Source organism: Choloepus didactylus, chromosome 10 (genome assembly GCF_015220235.1).
Source record: "Choloepus didactylus isolate mChoDid1 chromosome 10, mChoDid1.pri, whole genome shotgun sequence".
NCBI classification, from domain to species: domain Eukaryota; kingdom Metazoa; phylum Chordata; class Mammalia; order Pilosa; family Megalonychidae; genus Choloepus; species Choloepus didactylus.
The window spans coordinates 52629743-52655223 of record NC_051316.1 but is presented as its reverse complement, the minus strand read 5'-3'; the positions used below and the strand labels follow the sequence as shown (position 1 = coordinate 52655223).

The 25481-nt window shown below is 41.2% G+C and overlaps 1 protein-coding gene across 9 annotated transcripts in view; it reads left to right on the top strand.

The window, feature by feature from the left end:
* The window catches only part of SPATA6L (spermatogenesis associated 6 like), a 122758-nt gene that overhangs the window by 52361 nt on the left and 44916 nt on the right, over positions 1–25481 (top strand). For 6 of the 9 annotated variants that reach the window (XM_037851004.1, XM_037850999.1, XM_037851000.1 and 3 more), the window contains 3 exons: positions 5661–5754; positions 6784–6886; positions 20452–21034. In XM_037851004.1, the coding sequence (XP_037706932.1) occupies positions 5661–5754; positions 6784–6873 (184 nt within the window). In that variant the 3' untranslated portion in view covers positions 6874–6886; positions 20452–21034. Of the gene's footprint in view, positions 1–5660; positions 5755–6783; positions 6887–20451; positions 21035–25481 lie in introns of those variants that run through there. The other 3 variants (XR_005219086.1, XR_005219088.1, XR_005219087.1) reach the window with 1 other exon arrangement.

Here is a 25481-nt window from a genome sequence, read left to right as displayed (position 1 = left end):
GGGGATGCCCAGAAATGACTATGGTCTGTTAATTTCTGATGGTTGTAGTAGGAACAAGTTCACTGAAATGTTGCTATATTATGTAACTTTCTTGGGGTAAAGTAGGAACATGTTGGAAGTTAAGCAGTTATCTTAGGTTAGTTGTCTTTTTCTTACTCCCTTGCTATGGTCTCTTTGAAATGCTCTTTTATTGTATGTTTGTTTTCTTTTTAACTTTTTTTTTTCATACAGGTGATTTGAAAAAAGAAGGGAAAGTTAAAAAAAAAAAAAAAAGAAAAAAGAAAAAAGACAAACAAGGGAAAAAAAAAAAAAAAAAAAGATGTAGTGCCCCCTTGAGGAGCCTGTGGAGAATGCAGGGGTATTCGCCTTTCCCACCTCCATGGTTGCTAACATGACCACAGACATAGGGGACTGGTGGTTTGATGGGTTGAGCCCTCTACCATAAGTTTTACCCTTGGGAAGACGGTTGCTGCAAAGGAGAGGCTAGGCCTCCCTGTATTTGTGCCTAAGAGTCTCCTCCTGAATGCCTCTTTGTTGCTCAGATGTGGCCCTCTCTCTCTGGCTAAGCCAACTTGAAAGGTGAAATCACTGCCCTCCCCCCTACGTGGGATCAGACACCCAGGGAAGTGAATCTCCCTGGCAACGTGGAATATGACTCCCAGGGAGGAATGTAGACCTGGCACCGTGGGACGGAGAACATCTTCTTGACCAAAAGGGGGATGTGAAAGGAAATGAAATAAGCTTCAGTGGCAGAGAGATTCCAAAAGGAGCCGAGAGGTCACTCTGGTGGGCACTCTTATGCACACTTTAGACAACCCTTTTTAGGTTCTAAAGAATTGGGGTAGCTGGTGGTGGATACCTGAAACTATCAAACTACAACCCAGAACCCATGAATCTCGAAGACAGTTGTATAAAAATGTAGCTTATGAGGGGTGACAATGGGATTGGGAAAGCCATAAGGACCAAACACCACTTTGCCTAGTTTATGGATGGATGTGTAGAAAAGTAGGGGAAGGAAACAAACAGACAAAGGTACCCAGTGTTCTTTTTTACTTCAATTGCTCTTTTTCACTCTAATTATTATTCTTGTTATTTTTGTGTGTGTGCTAATGAAGGTGTCAGGGATTGATTTAGGTGATGAATGTACAACTATGTAATGGTACTGTAAACAATCGAAAGTACAATTTGTTTTGTATGACTGCGTGGTATGTGAATATATCTCAATAAAATGATGATTAAAAAAAAAAAATAAAAATAAAAATAAAAATATGTCCAAACGCCAGAGGTGAACCTTTTCTCTTGCCTATGGAAAGCATATTTCAGGATTTCTTTGTTGAAAATGGGGCAGACAACTAATTTTGACATAGATGCTATTAACCTGTCCATTTTTATCTGTAGACTTTAAAAAAATAAAGGTTTTGATTTCCCCAGCATAAAAGTGTCCACTATAAAAAGTTAAGAAATTAAAGAAAACCAAAAAGGATTGAAAAAAAATCACCCATAATTCTACAACCCAAAGACCAACATTTTTAATGTATGGGTGTATTTTCTTCCTCTTTTTCTAGATGATGTTTCTGGGTTCATTTATGTTGTCACAAATAATAAAAAGCACATTTGCATATGTTTTGAGGGCAGACCAAAGACTGAGAGGATAAAGGCCAAGCCTTTATTTTCCAAGCCACACTTTCCAGTAAGGTGACCAACCAACCTGGTTTGCCAGGAACTGTCCTTAGTGTTAGCCTTGAAAGTCTTATATCCCAAGGAAAACCCTTAGTCTCAGGCAACCTGGGACAGTTGACCACCTTACCTCCAGGAAAGTGCCACCAAAGATATTTTTAAGATAGCTGTTTTGCTTAATAGTACAATTATAAAAATGTTCTTTCATGAATTGACAAAAATGTACCACATGGTGCAAGTTGTTCATATTAGAGTGGTTTATGGGAACTCTGTATTTTATGCTTAATTTTTTTTAATAGCCCTACAACTTTTTCTAAAAAAAAGAAAAAAGACTGCTGTTTTGAACAAAGGGTATGCCCACTTGCTTTTTTCTGCATTATAAATGATGACAATAAGAAGAGAAATAACATGATTGCTCAGAACAGGGCTCATACATATAAATATACTCCCAGAACCAAAGTGGTCCTGAAATTTTAACAGGAATGTATATTAAATTTGAGGTAGACTAAGAAAGTGGCAATCCATTCTTAGTGTTTTTTTAGAAATGATAGAATAACTTTACATTAAAATGTTTAAATCATGGACTTGAGGAAATCAAATAGAATATTTAAAAAATCTATTAAAGCATGGTGTATTATGTATTAACTAGCATAGATAACAATCAAACAGTGAGAAATCGTTAAATCCAGCTTTGCTACATGGAAACAGAGACCCCTCCCTGGGCGTGGCCCCCATTCCCAACCAGCTTATCCTCTTGCTACCAGCCTGGGACCCAGCAGGCGGGGATACCCTGGATTTAAAGGCTAGAGAATTGGGCTCTTGTGTTCAATCTGGCTTTAGGTACTTTATGATCTCACAAATATTCTACCTCTTCAGACCTCAGTTTCGTAGTCTGTATAACGGGAAAGGAGGTCTTGGATGTAGTGATTGAAGGTCCATTCGCGTATCCCCCAGAGTACCCTTCTGCTGCCAGAACTGGAGACAGCCCATAGCTTGTGTCCATGTGCCTTGCTTATGTACATCTCCCAAACTCCTTATAATCAGTAGCGTAAGCTTTTCTGAGGGACCTAGGCAAGCATACCCCCATGCCACTAAATGTGAGTGGTATGCACTTAACAGAAGGACAATCAAACCGCAGGGGAAGTCGGAACAAGATGGGTAATTCCATTGGTTGGGAGATCTGGGAAAGCCTCATTTTTCCTTGAATAAATAGGTTAGATGGTTTGCATATTCATTCAACCAGTCTTTCTTCAGTATCTATATGCAGCAGCCCATTGATTCTCAAGCCTGAGCAACATAAGAATTGCCTCGTATCTACTGAGTCAAAATTCTTGGGATTGGAACTAGGTATGTGGGAGGGAGTTGTAGAATCTGTGGTTAGAAGAGTGCTTCAGATGGGAAACTGGATCGATAGTCACCGTAGTAAACCTGGAATGGAAGCAGTAACATTTGAGACATTTTTCCCCATCTCTGGGAAATTACAACCTAGCAAAGAATATTAAAAAAAAAATAAAAAAAAGTACACAAATAGCTTTCTACCAGGCAGTGCTTTGTGACTAGCACAGACAAAACGATGTAGGAGTATAAAGGAGGCAGGCACTTCACTTCTGGAATGTTTCATGTGGGCCCTGAGGGGAGGAAGGCGGTTGGATCCTGATAGTTAATATAAGTGAGGAGCCAGAGGTGAGAAGGCAGGAGGCACTGTTACCTTCTAGCTGTTAAACCCGTTTGGAGAAATGGTGGGTGCCAAGGACCGTGGAAGCCACACTATAGGGTTTGGGCTTTGTGGACTTTGGTTGGAAGGCTGTGGGGAGCTTTTGAAAGTTTAGTCACAGGAGTTGGCAGATTGACTCTGGCAGCGCTGTAGGATGGGCAGACCTCGTGCAGAATTTTATCATTCATCTCTGATGAGTCAGCAAATTATGTGTGCCTAAAGCCACTTTAAACTGATAACTTTAGACCTAATTGGTTTCTGAATTTGTAAATAGGACCATGATCTACAAAAACATAGAATAACATGGCCACATAAGAGGCAGATCCCACAGACTTTTAGAGTGCTCACAAAAGCAGACCCCAGGAACACTAGGTGGCACCAGCAATTTGTCCCGACCCCATGGTTCTTTTCACATCAGCACATCGTGACCCTCTCTTTGTACCCCAGGATCACAGGGATGCTCACACGCTGGCTAGCTTAACACTGAAATCATTAAGGGCCAAGGTTGGCAGGGATGAGTTGGGAGCCAAATTTTGGAATGAGGGTCAGCCCAAAGTTTTAATGGAGGTATTGGAAAACCCTTTTAACTCCCAGGACAAAAAGTGGTAGTGAACAAGAAGAGAGGAATGCTTTTGAACCTGTTCCCTAACTCAACCATCTGGATAGTATCATATCGCTTCAACACATATCCCTCCTCTTCCCACTGTACAAAAAGAAGGTGAATCCCATGGAGGAGGCAGTAATAAAGGCAGAGCATTGCTTCTGTCTGTTGGCTCCTCATTCTCAGAGATCTTCAAGTGCAGTATAGATAATATAGAATAATAATGGTAACAAATTGATACAAAATTGATACTGGTTACTCCAGACTTTGTGATAAAGCATTCGCAGTGTACTGCTGGTAGCTATTTTTAAATGCTAGCTTTATTTATAGCTTAGAAATATTTCTATTCCTTACTTTTAAAAATTCTTAAAGGAGTATAGAAATGATGTGCCTGATATTTTCTTGAGCGTGGGAAATGTTTTATGTAAAAGATGACCCCCACCCCACTCCTTCATTTGCTGTGAATTCTTTTCCTGGGAATAATAGTGGATTTTTATAGATCCAGTCACACTCTTGGTCTTGTCTCCCCGGAAACCAGCAGGACATGCTTGTTACAGTGAAAGCTGAGATGGGTAGGCCTGGTGTGGGCCCAGAACAAGCAGAGGGGCAGTTGCACAGGTGGTTGTTAGTATGCTGTGCCATAATAATGGCTGGGTTACCCAGATGTTTCCATCATTTCCGATATTTGTTGTACATTAACTGAAGAGAACTATTTCATCCAAATTGCTGAAATCCTTTAGGTATCTTTAGAAAACAATGTCTGTGCTTTTCACCATCAAATTGCTAGCACACTTTTAGTTTGGATATATTTCAGAATTTAGGATTTGATACTTTCAATCATTCAACAAATGTTTATTGAATACCTATTGTGGTAAGCAATACCTACTAGGCTAGGCTTTGGATGCACTGTTAACCAAAGAGGCACAGTTTCTGAACTCATGACAATGTCATTCTAGGAGTAGAGACACACATGAAACAAATAATGACAAAATGTCCACTGGGAGAAGTGGTATGAATGAGGGGTAAATGGAACTTCAAGGGCATGTTTCAGGGATGCTGACCTCCTCCATAGAAGGGGGGCACAGAAAATACTTTCCTGAGAAATTGATAATTGAACTGAGATCTGAAAGCTGGGTAGGAGTTAACAGGAATAGGGTTGGGATTTGGGGGCAGCAGCATTCTTGGAAGAGGGGCCAGTATTAGCAAAGTCACTATAAAAGGGAGAAAACCCTCCATTTTTGAGGAACTGAAAGGTACTGTGAGACCTGTGGTTAAGTTTGGGTCTGGGTTGCCTAAAGTAAATATAAAGTGGACATGTAAAATAAAATCCCAGTGGTGGAAAACACTTGGGATAAACTTCCTTATTAAAAATTTTTAAATATAAATGTAGTATTCATTCAAAACATCTGAAAAACACAGTAAAGTACAAAGAAAAAAAATTGCTTATAACCATACACTCTAACCAAACATCTTGGTTGTTTTTGTACCCCAATGTTTTTCCTATGTGTAGGTTTAATGAGATGCTGAAGTCACACTATGTATACCATTTTGTCTGTTGCTGTTTTTTCTTCTGAAGTTGTAAATATTGACCCATATTGTCTTAAATTCTAAGTAAGTGTCCTTTTTAGTAGCTTCATAATATTCCACCCTGTTTAATCTCTTGAGCAGATTCCGGCCTAGTTCTCCGTCCATGTGGGAGAAGATACATGAAAGGGTATGCAGTCTTCTGACATCCCACAGAGCTCAGCAGCACCGAAAGAAGGTTAGAGCTTCTGATGAAACCAGATGTTTTCTGACAAAAAAAAAAAATGGAAACTAGAACTTACAGTCTAGTGCAGGTGACAGACATTAATCAAGTAACCACAGAAATCAATGTAAAATTGTGATGGTTACAAAGGAAGGCAAGCGATATCCCTAAGCATGTGATAGGGGTATTTGTCTTGGTTGGGAGTCAGGGATGGCTTCCTCAAGGAAGAGACCCTCAAGCTGAGATCCGAAGGCTGAGTTTCAGCTAACTTGGAGCAGAGTATGCATCCAGCAGGCTCCTGCAGAGGGAGGGAGCATGGAGCTTTCAAAGGACTGAGAGAAGCCAGTCTAAGTGGCCCAAAGCACATTGCCCTTCTCTCCCACAACACACAGGGATCCCAATCCAGAGAAGAATATAAATGGTGCTTGGGATTTGTATAAAGTCACAACACGGGAGGAAGTTTTTCTAAAATTTAATAAGGTGTTTTGACTGTTTGACTTTTTATGGGGGTCAGGGGAGTGTTTCTAATCCATAGGTTGGTATACACAGGGCTTTTTGTCTACTGCAGATGTACAGCATTTAGCTAAGTGACCTTTTGCCATTTCAAAAGAATTCAAGTGAGGGATTAACAGTGCTTCTGGGTGCTGGATTTAACCATATCATGTTGTCAAGTTAGTCATCTTGATGTATATAAAGTCTGGCATTTATTATTAGATGATAGTTATAAATGAATAAATTGATTTCTGTAACCACAGGCAATCAATTCTCTCTACAAAGTTGTTTGCTTTGCTTTGTTAATTCCTACAAGTAAGGAATTTAAATCCATTTAAAATGTAAAATATATATATTTTATGTATATGCATATTTGTGTGCATACATTTATATATGGTGAACCCCACATATACAGAATGTATTTGGAATTCTCAGACCTCTTACATGTATAACCATGCTTCTTGGTATCATTGATCTATATTATAATCTGTATTATAATTTTGAATATGAAAGATATTGTCCAAGCAATACCTGGATTTGTTTTTGTTGCAGGAAGAGTCTACCTCTGAAGCAAATTCTATCCTTGAAAGTTCAAACTACCCTCTGAAGAAATATTCACTGCATGAACAGAAATATTTTTAAGCTGCTGTCCTATGTAAGTAAATAACTTAAGTGCTTCTTCTTAGCTTGACTTGCTAAAATAATTTCGGTTTCCTCCAGTTGACATGAAATAACTAGAAAACACATAGACAGGAGTGGAGGAAACCTAAGAACTGTGTTCTTCCTTCACACAGTATTATAATGATAGTGCATGTGTGGGTCAGCCGGCTCTCCTCTTTCATGCTCACTGTCACTCTCTTTCTCTTACTCCTTATCTAACAGCCCCTCTGTCCGTTTTTCAGCTCCTTGAATGCAAGCTCTTCCCTGCTTGTGGGGGCCTTTGCACAAGTTGCTGTCTCTATCGGGAATCCTTCCTGACTCTGCCTGGGTAATTTCTATTTGTCTTTCAGGTGTTGTTCCATGACACTCCTTCCCCCCTTTATCACTCTCAGTTTTTCTTTCATAAAGTATATCACAATTTGTCATCATATTTTTATTTGGATTGATGACTTAATGTCTGCCTCTTCTATTATAATGAAACCTTCATGAGGTTTGGGACCCTGCTTATACTGTTCATTATTTTATATCCAACTTTTAGCATGGTATGTTGGAATCACATTTTACTTAGGTGAATTCAGCCACGCATACTAGGCTAATGCCCTGACTCCTGACTCAAGAACCTGACTTCCCACCCCACATGCTGTCCTTGCATAGAAGGTCCTCCACTACAGTATAGTTAGTTCTCAGTAGATATTTTTTTGCATGAGTGAATGTTGAACAAGTTACTAGGCAACTCTAGGGTATATGCCAAGTAGTTAAAACAAGGATCAGGGTGTGTCAAGAGAACAGAAATGAAGTGCAAGAATGGGCACTTGTCTCTGAATGTGCTTGTTTCTCAACTTCTTTCTTTTTCTATTTATTTAATGGACTGGATGGACAAATTATTCTAATAGTACTCTTTCTCTCTCTCTCTCTCTATATATATAAATAAAATCAGTATATTATATATTGTGTATATACAATCTATAGATCATATGTATAATCAATATTGCTTATAATTAGGCCAATATATGCTTTACACAGTTTTTGATCTTCAGTGAGATTATTTCCACTTAAAAATCATTTTTTCATCTACCTCTCCCTTTCATAATTTTGACTTGTAGCTTATCTGTTGGGTAGAAGCCTCAGTGGGGCCATGCACTTATTGCAAAGAAACTCTTGAATGAGTGCTGTTATTTGGGTCCTCCAAGACTTTTACTTTTTCCGTTCATAGCAGTGGAATATCTTGCAAAATCTCGCCAAAGGTTTGTGGCAGCAGAACCACTTCTGTGCATCCCTTAGGAACCTGGAAGGGGAGATTCTATAGCAGTAGACCCAGAGTCATGTAGTTTAAGGAGTTGCTTGGAGACAAGAGAAATCTCTACTAACCTGGCTTCCCATTAATGGGTTCTGTTTTTGGACTAAATTTTGGCTCTTCCAAGTATTTTTTGGCCCTGGGCTCAAGTAGTCTTGGTTGGCTCGGATCATACGTATTTTGCTTCCCTGTCTCCTACATGGTACAATTGTATAGATTGTGCATTGCACAACTTTGGAGGTCATGTTGTTGTCTGTGTAAATGGTAACCCCTGGAGTTGTGCAGAGCATAGCCTGCACCTGCAGACAGAGGCCCAGATAATTGGTATAAAATTTTGAATTACCTTGAGCAAAGGCCCCCACACTCTGAGTCTCTGTGCCTTTGCTTATTTTTTCTTTCAGGTGCAGAATAGTTCCTTGCCTTCTTTTGGTACTTGGTGTCAGTTAGAAAGCTTTGATTAACTCCTTTCTATGTACAGGAAACCCTAAGAAGTCTCCATTAAATTGCAAGTCTTGTTTTTTCCTAGATAAAATTGAGTTCCCTCAGTCTTGCCATTCTTTCTTATCTATGTATGCTACATATTTTTGTTTACGTAGAAGGAGAAATACCCAAACCGGGCATCCTAGTCTGTCCATCCCTGTTAAGTATTTGCTCTTCTCAGCTGCACTCATGATTGCATGTGAAAGTCCAAAAGTGGCTTGTGCCTCTTCGACATGTAAGCTTCCTAAGAGCAGAGCCATCTCTGAAGATAATGCTGTCCCTATTCAGGCAGTTTTCACACTGAGAATTTGTTTGTTGCTACATTGTGGGTCATCATCAGAATAATAAAAGCTTTCCCTTATTAAATGCTTCCTAAGTGCCAAATACATCACATGTATTAAATGATTTAGTATTTAATTCTCACAACAACCCTATGAAGCAGGCCACTATCAGTTCTTTTTACAGATAGGGAAACTGAGGCACAGAAACGTTAGGTACCTTGCTCAAGGTGATGTGAATAATGAATGGCAGAGCTGGGAATATAAACCCAGATAGTCTGGCTTCAGAGATCATGCTCTTAACCATTACAGTCTTCTGTGTCTCCAAACCTAGAGTGTGTTTTGGGAGAACCCTGGGGAGACAGAACAGGTGTGTAGAGGAGAGCCCCTTGAACTAGAGCAGAGTTGGTAGACACTGTCCTCCCACTAGACTGATGCTGCGCCCCACTAGTATCTCCAACTAGGACCCTCTGGTGCTGTGTTGTGGAGACCCTCATTCCAGCAACATCAAAATTACTACAAGTCCTTTTAAATAAGAAGGGAGTGTGGGATGACATGCTAGGTTTTTACTGTGGTCAGGCTCCTGAAAGTCTGGTTTGAGCTCATTCATGCTTTAGGGCATCAGACACCCTGCCTCAGGGCTGGCCAGGACTCTCTACTTTAAACACAGAGGAATGTGGAAGCTAGCTCTCTAATTGCCCATTCTGTAGGCTTCTGCCTTAGAAAGTTCTGCTTGGTAGATTAAAGGATGGATTCTAGGCCACGTAATCTCTGGTCGCCAAAATAGTCACCTAAGCATTTATTAGGTAGTTTTACAGAACATAGCCCACATAATTACCAACTATGGAACATGGCCTACACAACTACCTGATGCCACATTGCATTGACTTTTGACATGAGTGACATGAAGTTACATGAACTCCTGAATCAGCTATGTGGACACTGCTGTGAGGGGAGAGAGAAAAGGTAAGAAAAAGAAAATTAGTAAATCTGTCTTACAAATGGGTTTCCTACATAACAAGGGTCTCCAGCCAGTGGTTTTGAATATGCTAGTAGTTCTTCCCTGGAAGCTCTCCATAATAACCCCCCCACCCCCACCCCGCCCCGTCTCACACACACTTCTTGAGTTATAGATTCCTGGTGAGGCAAGAATACTGCAGGGCTGTGTTATTGAAAGTACTTGTGGTTCTATAAACCCCAGGTGACTCTGGCTAGTTTAAGCAAACATGGCATTTATTGGAAAGAAGCAGAATGTTTCAGAGAACTGGAGGAAGATCTGAACAGTCAGGCTTTGAAGTGAGCGAATTCCAGAGCCGTTCTGGTATTTAAGGAGTTCTTGGACCTTCTCTTTAGAGTATTGCAAGTGATAAAATTCATTACCCAATATCTTTCAGTCTCTGTCTCTCATTGATTAATTTTAGATTCCCAGGCAAGAGAATCTGATTGTTCTATTTCCTCATTTTTTTTAGTCCACGGATGCTTTTTTCCCCAGCATTTTTTACATGAAAAATTTTTAAACATGCAGAAAATTTGAAAGAATTTTACAATTCCCATATTCCCAATAACCTAGATGTTACTATTAATACTTAACAGTACTTGCTTTATCACATATCTCTGCATCACTCCATCCATCTGAAGATGGGACCACCCAAATCTGGGTTTACTGTTCAGTGTAGCTTAATGTACAGACACACCGAATGCAGCTGGGAAAGAAAAGGAGGCTTTATTTACGCTGGTGGAGGACAGGGGACTACTCCCAAATCTGCTTCCCTGTAGTGATTTTTGTGTGTGTGTGGCTTTTATACAGGTTAGAGATAAAGTAAGTTAATCATCTTGGATAACATGTAACATTTAGCAGCAGTCTGTAGAACTTCATTAGTTTCTTTACTCAGTTATTTACTGCATCCTTTAGGATTACACTCTTTAGGGGACAAGGTGCATGGTGCCTCTAAGTCTGGAGCAGTAAGGGTGAGAGAACACAGACAACAGTGATTAATGTATAGCTTAACTTAGTGCCTGTATGTGACTGAATGCGCATCCTGCATTTTGCTTTTCTGTGAAACTATCATTTTGCTCCTCTGTGAGACTAAATTTTAAGTACATAGCTTATTTACAGTTTCAGGGGTACATTTAAAATTCTAATGCTACAATTTCCTCCTTGAAAGAATATTTCCAGTCTCAGGAATCAGGTCATTTGTTCTGCTGAAGTGGGGTGATGGATGTAGGTAGGGGGTTGTCGGTGAAATTAGATATTGTCGAATGACTTTGGGGGAAAGTGGATCACACTTGATGGCGGTTCTGGAAAATGAAAACAGTTTTACACATATTTGAGTTATGATTCACATATATACAGAGACAAGAGGCATTTAACAAGAACAAAAATAGAATAACAAAAGTAAAATTACAAGTCTGGTTGGAAGAAGAGTTTGTAACCGTGACCCTATTCCTGAAGGTAGCCAACTGAATAGATAAAAGAAATTGAGGTTATTTACTGAAGTAGTCATACCTGAACTTGATTATTCATGTGATCTAGGAGAGAAGAGATGTTACTAGTTGATCAGGAATATAGGTACAACATTCTGTTTTGATTACAGCACAAGTTCCCCTTTGTTGAGGCAGTGAGGATTTCTAGGGTCATTCTGTTTTGCAATACTGCTTTGCACATTAAAGCCATTTCTGCATTTATGAGAGTTGTACTATGATAAATGTCATTTAATGTCCAGGCAACAAAGGTGTTTAAGCTTCTACCTTGACAATCACATCTTCAACTCCTGTAGATAGGACAAAAACCAGGCTAGGTGATTATACCAGTGGAAAAGAGAGTGAGTCCATCGGGTTTGTAACAGTAGTAAATTAGCTGCTGTATGAGAAAGCTTACTATGAATTGTTCCTTGAGCCCAAGGTAATCCTTGAGAACACTCCTGCCTACCCGGGTGGGAGCCAGGGTCATGAATTAGATCCACAGATCCATTGGGTTCCATTAGGGGCAGCCCAATATATTCCAGGTTTCTGGTTCCATTCAGTTCCATACCACTCATTAGCTAATAAAGTGATGGACTATTTACAATTTTCAGAGGGTAAATGCCCCATTTTGCATATCAAGGAAGGGTTCTGTACCCGGGAATTATTTTTCTGTTCCCAACAAAGCAGAGCCTTCTGGCTCAGTCTCCCATATCCCAGGGTAAGCTAAACTATTCCATCCCAGAGTTGAACATGTCCACCTTTTATTCTTCACCATCTGTTCTTTTGTGTGTATGAATTCGAATGACCTGTCTTCAAGTTCACTGATCCTTTCTTCTGCCTGTTCAGATCTACTGTTGTGTCCCTCCATTGTGGTTTTCATCTCCTCTATTGTGGCCTTCATTCCCGTGAGTTCTGCCATTTGTTTTTTTAAGTTTATGAATTCTTCTTTATGGTCATCCAGTGTCTTCTTTATATCCTTCAGCTCTTTTGCTATATCTTCCTTCATTTCATTGAATTTATTTAGCATTAGTTGCCTCAACTCCTGTATCTCAGCTGAGCTATTAGTTTGTTCCTTTGGCTGGTCCATGTTTTCGTGTTTCCTGGTATGGCTTGTTATCTTAAATTGTCTAGGCATTTGATTTTCTTGATTAGTTTATTTTGGAGCTTGTTTTCTGTCTTTTACCTAGTGGTTTTCTTGTTGGTTGGCTTTGTTCTCTGGCCTCTGTTATTCAGTTCAAGTTATTCTAGACCTCTAACTTAGGTTCTATTTAGTTGAGCAGAATTTTTCCCCTCTTGTTTTTTCTGTTTCTTGCTCTGCCTCTATGTAACCTTTTTGTGAGTGGGTCTCCTCAGATATGGTCGACCCTAGTCAGATTTTCCCAGTCTAGAGAGGCCCAGGTCTCATTAGGAGGGTATGGAGTTTTCCTGAGAATGAGACCCTCCTATGAGGCCTTTAGAATTGGTGCTTTTCCTCTCCTGTCCAGCAGGTGGTGCTTGCCAGCCTGCAGCTCCCCGATCAGTGTAAGGAGGTATGGAGACTTTAGTTCTCCTGGTGACTCTGATCCTGTCGGGGGCATGGCTGACTGAAGCCGGAATCTGAATTCCAGCCCCTGGGGTCTGAATTCCCAGAAGGAGGACTGCCAGTTGAGCTGGACCTCCCTCCACTGTCCCAATCCTCAGAACTCCAGTTGTCTCTCAGGGGCACTATTCCCTTCTCCCCTCTCCTCTTTGGGGCATCTCCAGGTAGATTCCTTGGTCAGCCTGAGTTGCCAATTAAAGACGGGGGTGGAGACCTTCAGTAGTGAATATGGAACTCAAAGACACTGGAGGTACTCTGTCTCCCCCCAAGCCCAGCCTAGTCCCTCAACCTGGGCTTTCTGATAGAAGATAACCACATGTTACTTTTAGATTAAAAAAAAAATAGAAAAGAAAAACAAGAAAAAGAAAAAAGAAAAAAAAAAAGAGTCCCTTTTAAAAGTCTTTCCCCGACCTGGAAGTTTTGTCAGTGTCAGAATAGAGCATTTAAAGATATGCTTTGGGCTATTGTCTGATGATTAGTCTCCAACAGCTTCAGTTCCACCCCTGCCGGGGGCTATTGATATGCAAAAAGATAAGGGATCAGTGAGAAGCCAGACGGGACAAAATGTAGGTGAAAAAAAAAATGGCTTTTTTGGAGTCTGGGAGCGGGTGCCCGCTTTTACGTGCCCCCACTTCTCGGAGCCCAGCCCTTCTTTTAGCACCCCCAGCTCCCAAAACTAGTTAATTAATTTGTTAATTAATTCTGCAGTTGAGGCTGGGTTGAGCCTCCCTTCTTGCCCTCAGCAGATTGCTGTTTTTTGGTTTCTTTTTCCCTCTTTCAGGGAGCCAGCAGCAAGACAGTCTGTGAGATCTGGGTGGGGAGGGGCGCCAGACCCCTGGTCCGGGGAACTTACAATGTTCGCTGCAAACTCAGCTTTTCCTCCAATTCTAAACTTGCGTCCGATGTGTGACTGGTTACTGGAGACCCCGAAAACACTGTTTCATATAGTTCTTAGGTAATTGCCAGCTGCTCTAGGGGAGAGACAAAATTCTGCACCTCACCACTCCATCTTGCCCCGCCCCCTCCACCTTTTATTCTTTCAGTAAAATTTTCTCCCCTTTTATCTAACTGATCAGAATATGTAACACTGCTTCATTAATGGTTTTGTCAGAGAAAACAAGACAATGTCCTGGTTGAGTTAAGTTTACTGGCTGGTGACTAGGATTGGCTCTGGTGATGTCATTGGTGCTTAACACACTGTGTTTCTCCTGCAATTATTAATCACTTGAGAGCCATCCATTGTGTCCCCTGTAAGGGAGCTATCCACCATGGCAAACCAGCTACACTACAGATAGGTAGCTGGCAGCAAATCCAGAAGTTAGACTGTTTCATGGAAGTGGCATATAAATAGGCCCATTGCAAGAAGAAATTTTTCTCTTGGGCTGTTACTGAAAGGCACATAAAGCCATGGAAAAATAGAAAACAAGGAACATCATATCTGTTACGGTGCCTGCAAGTTAAAGTACGAGACAGCCAAACAGAATTTAAAGAGCCTTTATTAGCCGGCCGGCAGCTGCCCACAGTCACTCCACACAGGGGATTCAGTGAGCAGCCCCGACCTGAGTGTGCTTGAGACTTATATAGGCAGAAACCACATCCTGAAAATGCAAGCAAGCTATTCTGACAGAAGCAGAGTTGGCGGTTAATTAATGGTTGCTTAAGATCTTTAACAAGGTTGAGAAATTTTCTCAAGGTCGGCGCAATGGTTAATTGTTGAAATGGTTACGCTTGGCTAATGCGTACATCCGCAAGTCTCACTCCCTAAAACGGTACAGTTTCACTCCCTTCTTCTCAGGGCTTAATGTTTACTTTGCAGTTGTTGCCAGTTGAGGGGGAAGGGGACTCTCTTGTTACAGATTAAGGGGAGGGGCCCACTTCAATATCCAATATGACTAGGAAGATTTCTTCTTAAACAAATAGTTTAGGCCATCCAGAGGTTCACAGTTTTACTTATTGTTCTAGTTTGCTAATGCTGCCAGAATGCAAAACACCAGAAATGGATTGGCTTTTATAAAAGGGGGTTTATTTGGTTACAGTCTTAAGGCCATAAAGTGTCCAAGGGAATGCATCAACAATCGGGTACCTTCAATGGAGGATGGCCAATGGTGTCTGGAAAACCTCTGTTAGCTGGGAAGGCACGTGGCTGGCTTCTGCTCCAAAGTTCTGGTTTCAAAATGGCTTTCTCCCAGTACGTTCCTGTGTAGGCTGCAGTTCCTCAAAAATGTCACTCTTAGTTGCACTTGGGGTATTTGTCCTCTCTTAGCTTCTCTGGAGCAAGAGTCTGCTTTCAACGGCCGTCTTCAAACTCTCTCTCATCTGCAGCTCCTGTGCTTTCTTCAAAGTGTCCCTCTTGGCTGTAGCTCCTCTTCAAAATGTCACTCACAGCTGCACTGGGTTCCTTCTGTTATGTTAGCTCATTTATATGGCTCCACTGATCAACTTAGACCCACCCCCGAATGGGCGGAGCAACACCTCCATGGAAATTATCGAATCAGAGTTATCACCCACAGCTGGGTGGGGCACATTCCAAAGAAACACTCAAAGAATTACAGTCTAATCAACACTGATAACATCTGTCCACACAAGATTACATCAAAGATAATGACATTTGGGGGACCCAATATATTCAAACTGGCACACTTATGTTCTGGATCATCAGGAGGGACCACTGTCACTGGCTTTCTGGCTAACATCAGGTGAGTCTCTGTCCTGGAATGGTTGCAGCTTAACTCTGGTGCAGTGAATCCAGGGCTTTATTCCCTGCTTCCCTGCAGTTTAAGAGAAGATAGAGTAACAAGTAATACTAAATGAGGCTCAACCCATTTAGGATTTATTTGAGCCTAGGGATGCTGGTCCTTCCAAGTGTGGAGCCAGACCCAGTCTCCAGGCTGATAATGGTGTAAGGGGGTATCTGTGGAGAACATAAGATGATTACAGGCATAATTATTTCATTTCAGTCAAAGTAGCACCCAAAGACTTTACATATTGAATTGTAGCTAATTCTGAGCTGAGATGCATGTTACCTGCATATTCAACCTTTAGAAATGGCCCTCCAAATGTCATTTCATAAGGGTTTAAACCTGGCCTGCTTCGGGGTGCTACTCTTATCCTCAGGAGGGCAACAGGCAAAGATTTATCCCATTTTTAAATGAGTTTCTAAGCAGATTTTGGCCAGGCTCTCTTTTGAAGTTTGATTCATGTTTTCTGTCTTTCCTGTGGATGGTGGCCTGTAGGCTAAATGTAGGTGCCAGTCGATGCCCAACTCCCCTGAGAGAGACATCTTTAACAATTTTTGCCACGAAAGCTGGTCCAAATCTAGGAATAATTTCTTTAAACATTTCACAACTTCTTGTGCCTTTTCAGTCCGACAAGGAAAGACTTTCAGTAAAATGTCTAGAAATACTACCAAATACTGAGGACTTTTGACATAACTGTAAAATCCACTTGCCAGTCCTCCCCACCGCCTAAATCCCTGTGCTGTACTTTTTGAGTTAATAGAGAAACTTTGGGGCAGGGCTGGGGATTGACCTTTGCACAGATTACACACTGACTTGTTACATTTTGTACAGTTCAACAAAGGTTGGGAGCTGCTAAGACCTGACTAATCCATTGGAAGAGAGAGTTTCTCATCTGTGATGAGTTATTTGATGAAAACAGGTTACAACAGGTTTGACCAGGTTCTCAGGAACAAGTAGTTTATGATCTAGTTCTCATAGTCTCCTCCCCTCCTCAGCCACCCTTGGTCTGTTAAGGTAGTAAATCCCCATTCCTTTGCTCTTGCTAAATCTTTGTCTATTTACTGGGGCTTTCCAAATCTTAGACGGTCCAGATCTCGCTCACTTCGTGGCAATAGGGGGTGCTCTTGACTATTATTATGAACACTAGCAATAATTCCTGGGGGGAGACTCTTGTTTAGCTGCTTCTCTTGGAGCCTTGTCTGCTAGCGTATTTCCCATAGACTCTGCTATCCCTGGATTGATGTCCTTTGCAGTGGACAACAACTAATTCTTTGGATGCATTACTGCATCTAACAATTTTAGAATTAAATCTACATGCTTTCTGTCCTTGTTGGCTGTGGTTAACAGATCGTGCTCTTTCCAAATTGCCTTGTGAGCATGTAAAATGCAAAAGCATATCTCAGGTCTGTGTACACAGTGATTCTCTGCCCTGCATTCAACTGTAGGGCTCTTAGGAGGGCAACTAATTCTGCCCTCTGTGCTGAAGTTCCTGGCAGAAGGGCTTTGCCTCCAGTATCTCTGTAAGGGTGACTACTGAGTATCCATTTACCCTGGTCCATGTAACTACTCCCATCAGTGAATATTTCTAGGTCTGGGTCTGCTGGGGCACATCCATTAGCTCTGGTCTGCTTGAAAAGACTTCGTCCAACAGCTAAACACAATCATGTTTTGGGCAAGTCCATTCACATCCATCTATCCATCTTATAAATATTTTTGATATATTTCAAAGTGAGGTGCAGGCTTCAGTACATTTCCCTCTAAAAATACAGCATGCATATCATTAATTAAGATTTCAATATTTATTTGCTGTTCTTTTTTTCTTCCTTTGAGATACAGTTTACATATAATTAAATGCACAAATGCATTCATGAGTCTGAAAAATTGCACACATCTATGCAGCCCAAACCCCTCTTGAGATACAGAACATTACCATCACCTTAGAAAGTTCCTTCATGTTCCTTACCAGTAAACCACAATTCCTACTTCCATCCCCTAAGAGGCAACCATTATTTTTACTTTTCCCACCATACAATTGTTTTGCCTATTTCAGAACTTCATATGTTTTTAAAATTCACCCACATTGTTGCATATATTAGTAATTCATTTTAATTGATGGTTAGTATTTCCTTATATGCATATATCAGCATTTGTTTATCTCTCCTCCTATTAATAGATACCTGGGCTGTTTTCCAGTTTTTGGATCTTATGAATAGAGCTTCTGTGAATATTCTTTTACAAGTCTTTTTGTGGCCATATGTTTTCTTGGGTAATACTTAGGAGTGGGATTGCTTGGTCATAGGATAGATGTACATTTAGTTTCCTAGGAAACTGGCACACCTTTTCCAAAAATGGTTGGAACATTTTACTTGCCCACCAGCAATGTGTGGGCATTGCAGTTGTTCCACATGCTCACCTGATTGGTCTTTGTAACATTAAGGTAGATTTCAGGTACAAATAATAAAATACCAGCTAGAAGCTGCTTAAAAATAGTCTTTATTATCATATATAACAGGAAGTCTAGAGATAGAGATTGGTGATTCAGGGTGAGTTTGTTCAGGATGTAACAATCATCAGTGACCCAGATGCTTTCCATCTTTCTACTTGCCTTCCTCAGTGTACTGACTTTCATCCTCAAGTTAGTTCCCTCACGGTCACCAAGTGGCTACTGCAGCTCTAGACATCATGTCCCTATATACACATGTCCAAAGGCAGGAAGAGGAGTGTTTCTCCTTTCTTATTTCAGGAAGGAAACTCTTGCCTGGAAGCCACCAATAGACTTTTTCTTCAAGTCCCACTGGTCAGGGTTAGGTCATATGACCATATCCTGGCTGCATGGGAGGCTGAGAAAGTGAGTATCTGGTATTCTCAGGTTCTGTGGTGGGAAACAGGCTCTGGTGGCAAAGAAGTGTTGGAAAATGAGAGTAGGCAAGCAAGATATGTCACAACTCTTCTTGAGTCAGCTGGACCAGTCATCTGTGAGGGGCCTAGAGGTGGGTAGCAAGGTCAAGCAGTTGGCAGAAGACAGCTAGAGTCACTTCTTTGCCTCTGGAAGACAGTCTCCAGAGGGGAAGTTTTTGGCAAATGACCCAGTGGATTTCCACTACATGTCCCATTCCCTGCTTTTCTCAAGTACTCTCTCCTGATCGCAGCACCAATTCCTGCCCCTTCCCTTATCCATTTCAGCTATTTTATTGTCAATCAGCTTTCTGTAGCTTGGCTTCCCAGTGATCTCAAGATTTAGGGGAAATGAGAAAGGAGATTCTTACCACAAAAAGATCAGTTACTCTTGACCATTAACAATGAGTCTAATTGTCTGAGATCTGGTAGGTCGGGATGAGTGGAAGAAATGGGTAGAAAGGGTTGGAATGCACAGGCATGTATTTTCCTTCATTCTGGATGGTTTGGGACTTGGTACTTTTGTTGTAAAACAGATTATTCCTAGTTCTCTTAGAAGGTCTGGTTGCCTCTATATCATGACCTTGCCTAGTGTGTGAGCTTATTCCTGTGTCTAGTATGCTGTCACCAAAAATCTGCTTTAAGGATTATCTTACAAGGTCCTTTGCTGTGAGAACTCCCTGATCCCTCAAGCAGAGTCAGCCTCTCATGCTTCCACTTGGTACTTCTTTCCTTCATCCTTGTATTGTAGTTGGGCTTCCTTATGGAAACTCACCAAAAAAGGGAATGGAAGATTGGAAGAGAAGTCTCTGTGAAAGGAGGGGAGGCAAACCAAACTGTACCAGTTCTGGCCCACTGAATTCTCCATCCCCATGTATGTCTCACTGCAATCCCAGCTTCCAGCACTGTGTCTGGCCTTCAGCAGGAGCTATTCCCCTTGCAAACAAAGCAAAAAGCAAAACAGTTTATATTCTAAGCTCTGGCCTTCTGGGCCCACTTGGGGTCCTTCTATTCTGCTTTGGTCGGTAGCTTCCAAGGAATGTCATTTGATTGACGTGAGGGGATTGGTACAACGGATAATGATGCTCCTCCCTTTGTCCCAGGAGCTCCCGGTCCTGCCAGAGTCCAACAGACCACAGTGGGCAGTCACCCTGCACCCAAGTTGCAGGGTGAATTCCTGGGTTGATGAGCATTTGAACCACTTGGGGGTCTTTGAAAACTTCTAATATCCAGGTCCCACTCCAGATCAATTTAATTGCAATCTTTGGGAGTTTTGTCCAGCTTTGGTTTTGTTTTTGTCTGTCTTTAAAAGTTCGTAGGGAGATTCAGAGCACAGTTAGGGTTGAGAATCTCTGCAGTAGGCTGCAAGTTCCTCAAGGATGGGGGAACTTGGAACACCCTTCAACCCCATATTGACCCCCTCCAGTCTCAAAATTAATTGTTCTATAAAACAGAATTACTGGCAGCATGTTTAATCATTTCCCTCAATAACACCTAGCAGTTTTTGAGCATGTACTATGTGCCAAGGACTGTACCAACTCCTTACAATAACACTAGGAGGTGGATACTGTGATTGTCATCATCCTGATATACAGAAAGGTCATGCAACTTGCTGAAGGTCATACATCTGCTTTGCCTTGCTAGTCTAATAATGCCTCATTCTGCCCTGGAAATCCAGGAGGAGAGGCCCAGAGAACAACTGGTCCCAAGGCAGAGCCACAGGCCAAGATTAGGGTAGTGTAAAATCATCTTCGTCTCTCTTGTATACTCATGTCGTGTTGTTTGGCTTTTTCTCAGTACCACATGTAGTATGTGATGTTTCATATTTTGCAGGGGAAATGAATGAAAGCTGACGGAGGATCATGAAGAAAGCACTCACTGAATCAACCAACTGACATACCGTTAAGGAAATGAACAGCAATTGTGTGTTGAGTAACCGGTGTCTAACCCCTTTTAAATTAAACCCTGTATTCAGTCTTTTGTTTTCAGGTAAGAATTGTTGATTAAAGTACTTGCTGTTTGGGGCTATTTTGTTGTCAAACTGGGAAATCTGCGTTTTTGTTAGTTTGTGGGTTTTGAGCAAGAAATAGAAAATAATAGTTGGGCAAGAGATGCTTTTTGATTTGGAAAGCACTTCCGAGAGTTCTAATGGAAATGTTAAGATGACTTTTCAGATGTTTTTCACTTTTAGCAGCAGATGTGTTCTTAAAAAGTTGTGTTTTTTTCTTTTAATTTTAAAAACCAGTTCCTATTTTACATGATGTATAAGAAGCTACTATTTAAAGCAATCTCCTGCTAAATTTTTCAGAAAAGGACTGTCAACCTCATTTTCTCTTTTTGGTAAATCCTTTTTTTTTGAGTGTTGGGCTTGATTTTTATGAAGCCCACTGAAAACCTAGAAAGAGGAAACATTACATCTGGAGAATTCAGATATTGTCTTAAAGGTTGAATTTCTACAAAATAGTTTGTGAGAGGCCAGTTTCTTTGGACTATAATTTAAACTACAAAATGGTTCTTCTGCCACTTATCCCTTCTTTCTTCCAGCAATTCTTAATAACTTTATTTGAGAAACAAAACCTTCTTCAAATATTTCTCTAAAGGAACTATTTTAAGTAGGCTCTACAAATATGATTGTCAAAACCAGATTTAAAATTTACAGGATGCTTTTGTGAAATGCTTACAGTTTGACGGAACATGAAGGGGAAGGAGAGGGGATGGAGGGTGCCCAGAGGCCCTTTTGTCTTTGTGGGCACAGACCCAGGGAAGAGGGGGCCTGAAAATGGAAGCCTTTGTCCTTCTCACCATAATCTTAGCATTTTCTTCTCCTGTGCCCTAAAGCCCTTTTAGTTTTTACCAGACTCTATGAAAAGCAGCTTTTCTTATTCTGACTGCAGAAGTTGGTTCAAGTTAGGTAAACTAGAAAAACAAAATGAAAAAATTAAAGCAGGGAAAAAAAAAAGAAGGGATAAGTGGCAGAAGAACCATTTTGTAGTTTAAATTATAGTCCAAAGAAACTGGCCTCTCACAAATTATTTTGTAGAAATTCAGCCTTTAAGACAATATCTGAATTCTCCAAAAACCCAACCCTCATTTATCCCCTTCTCAGAATTTTGGCCAAATAAAGATATATAATACCAAGCATTCCACCTTTGGAAAATAGACAGTAAGCTTAAAGTGTGCTTATGTGTTCTCACTGTCTCTGAAACTATAGTAATCAATTTGTTATTTTGAAGTCACCTTTAAGTAGTCATCAAAAATAAAAAATACTTGTATTACATTAAGATTATGGTACAGTTCTGAGAAGTGGGCCACTTATAAAGAGGGATGTGAGTAGCTGAAGGAAAACAGTTCTAAGGAATTGATATCCCCTGCCACTTACTGTTCACATATACACTGTGACACTCAATGTTCTTTTTTTTAATGGCTTGAGTCTAACTCCTTTATTCAACTTAGGGGCAAGACCTTAAATGCCCATACTTACTAAAAATCATTTTTGTTTTTCTCACTAAATTAATCTGCCTTTTTCTCACTTTCTAATCTGCTAAAACTATTTAAATTATTTTTATTTCAACTTTTTATTTGTCAATGAATTATTTCAGTTTTGAAGAGTCATTTTGGGGCCAGAATTGCAGTTGGGATATTTTGTTTTTGGGGTATATTTTAACTTGAATAATTTCATGGCATATTGGGGTTTGGATTACTTTGGGAAGATCCATGTCATTAAACCTAATGAAAAAATATTCCCACTTGTCTTGCTCCAGCTTATTATTCCTTTCTTGACTTTCATAGCTGAGGCTCTAAAAGCCTGGACAGTATTTTACAAGCATGTTTTCCAGGGTCTGTGTTTGCACAACTCCCTGGGAAAATCCCCTATGCATCGCCTGGGCTCTCCAAGCACAAGCCACGGTACAATGAGGTCACTTCCCTGTGCTCACCAGACTGACCCAAAGCTAGCTGAAGACTGTAGGCCCTGAGTTATAAATAAGATGGGAAAAAAATGAGAGTGCAAATGCTGTGCTTGACGTAAAAGGGGGTGATTGGTTTTAAGTGATATAATTTGAGAGCATTGATGGTTTACGTGTGCGAGTTCAGCTTGGCCCCTGAATGCCTATCAAAATGTGTTGCTAGCTCCGTCCTTTCAGGACCAGGAAGGATTTGTGACTGTTGGAAGCAGTGGGACTAGAAATAATGTTGAGCTCTGGGGTGAAACAGATAGTGTAACTCTACCACCTCCCATCTCCTGCAAGGCACACAGATTCTTCAGATTCAAATCCAACTTTTGACATAAAGGAATAGGAAAGCAAGGTGGAGAGGTTTGGGAGAAGTGAGGATATTGAGGTATAATGAAGGATATATGTATGGAGAAGGAAATGTCCTAGCTTCTGAAGTGTCTTAAATACTAGGTCTTATATTTTAGACTCTGTGGTATAGACAATAAGAAGCCGTTAGAATTTTGGGGTGGGAATGCAGAGTATTAATCAGTTGATGGTTATCTTCAGGGTGGTTTGGGAGAGGGTAGAAGCTGGTGTCAGGAAGACTGATAAAGCCATTTAAGAAGCCTGGAAATTAAGGTATAAGAGTCTGAAATGGGTGGAAGGGTCATAGAGAAGAAAAGGGCTGATTAAACATCAGGGGTGGGAAGAAATCACAATTTTTATGGTGCTTTAAAACCTACAGGGGTTAGAAGGAGGGAGTCTAATTCCTTTAAGAGGGAAATAACAATTAAGTCAGCTGGCTTGGACTGTGTTGCAAAGTGAAGGTAAACTATTTAATCATCTGGAATTAAGTATTGATTGAGAGAATAATTATCCTGCAGATGTAAGGACACAGTGGCCTTCATTTTGAAGATTTATATTCTTCATGACATGAGGCAAGATGAATTCAAGGACTAAGAGAACAAAATAGGGGGCCATGTAAAACTTTTCTGGGAAGGGGTTTAAATGATCTCTTTTTGGCAGGGGAGGTAGTGTAGGAAACACTCGGAACGACGGGCGGGTGGGTGCTCCAGAGGTCATGGAGGCCTTCTTTTGGATTTAGTTAGTTTATTCATTCCCCCTGAGTCTTGTTCCTATTGTGAAAGTCTCCCTGTAAATAGGATTTAGAGGATTATCAAAATACACATTGAGAATTACATGGGAAGAGAAGATGCAAACTGCCTGAGAAGAGGCTAAGTCACTCACTCCCCAAAGAGGCAGCCCTGTTCGCCTAGCGGCACCCACCATGGTTCAAAGCAGAGACACTGGAATAAATGAAATAACTTCCATAGACTTGCCTTGCAAATGCACACCTCTTGGAGTCAAAAGAGGAAAGAAATTGTTATGATCCCAAGTTGAAGGGGAAGTAATGATTTTGAAAACACAGTATCCAATTTAGGAAAGAGAGACTGCAGAAGAACTTAGGAGGTTGATTTGAGGTAAGTTCAGTTTAAAAAATGGTTGAGAGGGAGGAACCTAAGATGGTGACTAGGTGAGACGGAGAAAAAAACACCTCCATGGAAAACACTAGATAAAAAACCAGAAAGGACCCAGAACACCACTTCCAGGGTAGCACCAGCCAGACAAGTTCTGCTAAAGCCACAGGGCATATGCGTTTGGTGAAACCAGGAGTCTGCATTCTGAAACGAGTGAGTGTGTTCGCTGAGTCCCTTGGCCATGCTGCAGTGTGGGGAAATGGTGGGTTGGCGTTTTTAAAAAAAAAAAAAAAAAAAAGAAGCCCGGGAACAGCTGCAGATAAGACAGGAGTGGTCTGGACTAACACCTCGGTGTCTGGGGTGGAGAATAGCCCTTCCCACACCCACGGCTGATTGTCTCGGGTCCAGGGGAGCAAACAGGAGATGCATGACTTGCAGCCATCTCCCCAGCAGGCGGGGCTACTCCTGCCCGGGGCCAAACACACAGCACAGAGCCGAGCCAAGAAACCCAGCCTGACAGGGAGTCTTTCCCGCAGCACCGCTCACACGACACAATATCGGCCGTGGACAGTGGCCTTGAATACACCCACGGCTGATTGTCCCGGAGCTGGGAGAGCGGAGCTGTGCGGAAAGAGGAAAGTTAATGCGTCCCATTCAACCATCTTTGAAGCGGGCTGGGAATGCCCCTACACAGCCCGGCGACCCAGGGCTTCCCTGGAGGCCGGCGCTCACTTGTGACATGGCACGGCCCTCCCCGCCTCAGCAGAGGTCCTGGAAAAGCACAGCAGGGAGGGGGGAACTGCTTGGAAATCCCAGGGAACCTACGCCTTTTGGGTCAGTAGCAGAGAACAGCCTTAAATCTCCGGGAACACCTGGGAGGTTTGATTGTTAAACCTGCCATTCCTCCCTAACCACTCAGGCACACGCCCCTCATTGAGGGCAGATAGCACCGACAACACACCCAAATTAAGTGCACCAATTGGACCCCAAAAGAATCAGATCCCCACGCACCACAAAGTTGGGGAGAACTGACTTGAGGGGAATAAGTGACTCACGGATGCCAACTGCTGGTTAGTTAGAGAAAGTGTATGTCACCAAGCTGCAATTCTAATAAATTAAAGATCAAGTAAAGCAAATGCCATGAGGCCAAAAACAACAGAAAATCTTAAAGCATATGACAAAACCAGATGACATGCAGAACCTGAACCCAAACTCTCAAATCAAAAAATCCGAAGACACACAGTTCCTGGCAGAATTAATCAAAGAACTACAGACAGGCAATGAGAGCATGGCATGGGATATAAAAGACTTGAAGAAGAGCATGGCACAGAATATAAATGACATAAAGAAGACCCTAGAAGAGCATAAAGAAGATATTGCAAGAGTAAAAAAATAGAAGATCTTATGGAAATTAAAGAAACTGTAGGCCAAATTAAAAACTCTGGATACTTTT